We start from the raw sequence: 2,751 nt of genomic DNA on the forward strand, positions 1-2,751 counted from the left end.
GCAGAAAAGTCCCCTTATGGGAACATTAAGAACAAGGACTGGGGGTGGGGGGGGTAAGGAGAGGTTGGTAAAAGAACACAAATTTTCAGTTGTAAGATGAATAAGGTCTGAGGATCTAATATATAAAATGGTGACTATAGTTGATAATACTGTATTGTATAATTGAAATTTGCTGAGAGTAGAAAAATGTTCTCATCCCCCCAAACCATCATGTTATAGATTTTAAATATCTTACAATTTTGTCAATTTTATCTCAATAAAACTGGGACGGGGGAAGAATAGGGAGTGTGTCAACTATACTCAAATAAAAAAAATTTTTTTAAAGGGAATAAGCCTTGCCCCATCAACATTTCTGAAAATGTATGTTATTGATGAAAGAACTTTCGGTTTACAAGGGATTTCCTTCACATGTTTTCTATGTATTACAAATGATTCGAACTTCTCAGAAATACCTCTTAGGTAAATAAAATTCTCTTTCTCTCCCCCTCCCTCTTTGTCTGGTATAGATGAGGATATCCTAATGCTGCACCCACACTATTAGTTTGTCTGCCTCCGTTGTAACAGCGACACCTCAGGCTGCAGAAGTGAGCCTAGTCGGGAGAGCAGGACCTACCCTCATTGCAGCTACGTCACTCCCCTTCAGATATCACCTGTCTCTAAAGTAGGGAAGCAAATATGTCATTTACTCTAAGTAAAAGAGAAAATGATAAGGGGAGTAACTTTACATCAGTCACTGTAAGTAAGGCAGAAAGTGAAGAGGACAAGTTTGAAGACGCCTATGAAGTTATCCCTGTGGCATCAACAATGAATCTAACATCTTCCCTGGAAGAATGCACAACTGGATTGTATTTATTTCTAAATAACAGATTCTCAGAGGCCATAGATCTCATTCATCCGTGGTCGAAAAACAGCATATACCATGCTCTAATTTATAATATCCTTATGGTTGTCAAGGCCATCTTGACTTTTGATCCCTTGGATCTACGGATTGGAATGACTGCCACAAAGGAGGCTTTGAAAACCTGTAACAGTTTCCGAAGAAAATCTAGGATGACAAGTTTTTCTCATCTAGTGAGTAAACAGGGAATAAAGACTATCAAAGAAGAGGAATTGCATGCGGAAGTCTGCTATGCTGAGTGTTTGATTCTGAAATCCTCCATCACATTTATACAGGATGACAGTATGTTTGGTTTTCTTAAAAGCGCAATCAACATCGGGTTAAGTTATCAAATATACAAAGACTGTCAACAAGTATTAACACAGATAACTCACAACCGCAGCAAAACCTACCGACACCTGGTTGGAGGAGTGAAATGTGGTCTTGGAGCATTCAATCTGATATTATCGCTTGTGCCACCAAAGACCCTTAAACTACTCAATATTGCTGGATATTCCGGTAATAAAGAGGTGGGCTTGACTTTGCTTTATGAGAGTGCATCTGAATTCCATATAAATAATATCTTAAGTGTTTTGACTCTCCTCTTTTATTACAGTTATATCTATATAGCTGTTGGTGTTGAAAAGGGTCACAGTTCTGCTGTAGAGGACCTCTTCCTAATATACCTCCAGAAATTTCCAAACTGTGTCGTACTTAAATTTTTTCATGCGCGTTTTAGTATGCTGAAAGGAAATTTTGAAAATGCACAGTTAGTATTAGAGGAGTGCATTTTGATTCAAAACGAATGGGAGCAGGTTCATCACCTGTGTTACTGGGAACTCATGTGGTGCCACATTTTTCTGCGGAATTGGAAGCAAGCTTACCGCTATGCCGATCTACTGTATCATAACAGCAGGTGGTCCAAGGCAATATACGTGTACAGTAAAGCTATGCTACTCGCCCTGCTTCCTTCTGATTCTGTCAAATCAGGGAGCGAGGACATAAACTCTCTCTTCTTAAAAGTGGATAGCCTGAGAATCAAAATCTTGGGAACTTCTGTGCCAATAGAAAAGTTTGTTGCTGAGAAGGGTCAGCGCTACGGCACGACCAGGGGCTGGTTCACAGCACAGCCCATTCTGGAATTCATTTACGCCTGGAGTGGTTTCCGAGTCATGAGCAAAAAACTAGACCTTATTTCAAGCTGGCTCTCGATAATTAATAGAGGACAAGACCTTTTACGAGAAAATTCAAATAAAGAGTATGGCACAGATGACATCAGTTTGTTAAATTTACTGAAAGGTCTATGCCTGAAACACTTAGGCAGATATTCGACAGCTGAGCATTACTTTAATCGTGTCATTCAAAAGGAGAAATTGTTAAAATATGACCACTACTTGGTGCCGTATACTTACTACGAACTAGGAATTCTTCACTATCTAAAAGGAGATTATGACAGTGCAACAAAAAACCTAGACAACATAAAAAACTACAAGGACTATTCCATGGAAGCCCGATTACAGTTTAGGGCTCATGTAGCTCTTGAACAAGTAGCTAAAGAAAAGTGATGGTTTTGACACAAAGTGTGGTTTTGTTTATTATGAGTGAAGTATCTGCAATCGGCAAGGTAATTAACAGTTAGAAAAATCATTTCTTTGTGGAAGAAATCCAAGAAGAGGCAGCTGCTAAGAATCTGATCAGTAACAAGTAAGAAAGGAATTGGCCATTACTTTTCCCTCTTTCCTTCTCCTTACCTATAAAATGGAATGTCTTAGACTGGCAAATGGAGTGATGCACATTCTTGAAAAAGCAAAAGCAAATGATGTACAGTTGACCCTTGAACAACACGGAGATTATGGGTGCTGACCCCTGCGCAG

The 2,751-nt window shown here is 39.1% G+C and overlaps 1 protein-coding gene across 1 annotated transcript; it reads left to right on the forward strand.

Annotated features, from left to right (window-relative positions):
* The first annotated feature begins 675 nt into the window (after positions 1–675).
* Positions 676–2,442, forward strand: LOC110587482 (tetratricopeptide repeat protein 39B-like). The gene has a single exon (XM_021697712.1). It carries the CDS (start codon positions 676–678, stop codon positions 2,440–2,442), a length of 1,767 nt encoding a protein of 588 aa, XP_021553387.1.
* Positions 2,443–2,751: the final 309 nt, after the last annotated feature.

This window comes from Neomonachus schauinslandi, chromosome 10 (genome assembly GCF_002201575.2).
Source record: "Neomonachus schauinslandi chromosome 10, ASM220157v2, whole genome shotgun sequence".
Lineage (NCBI taxonomy): Eukaryota > Metazoa > Chordata > Mammalia > Carnivora > Phocidae > Neomonachus > Neomonachus schauinslandi.

Coding starts and splice junctions, on each gene's coding strand:
- LOC110587482 (XM_021697712.1), top strand. CDS start 676: ATGTCATTTACTCTAAGTAAAAGAGAAAATGATAAGGGGAGTAACTTT.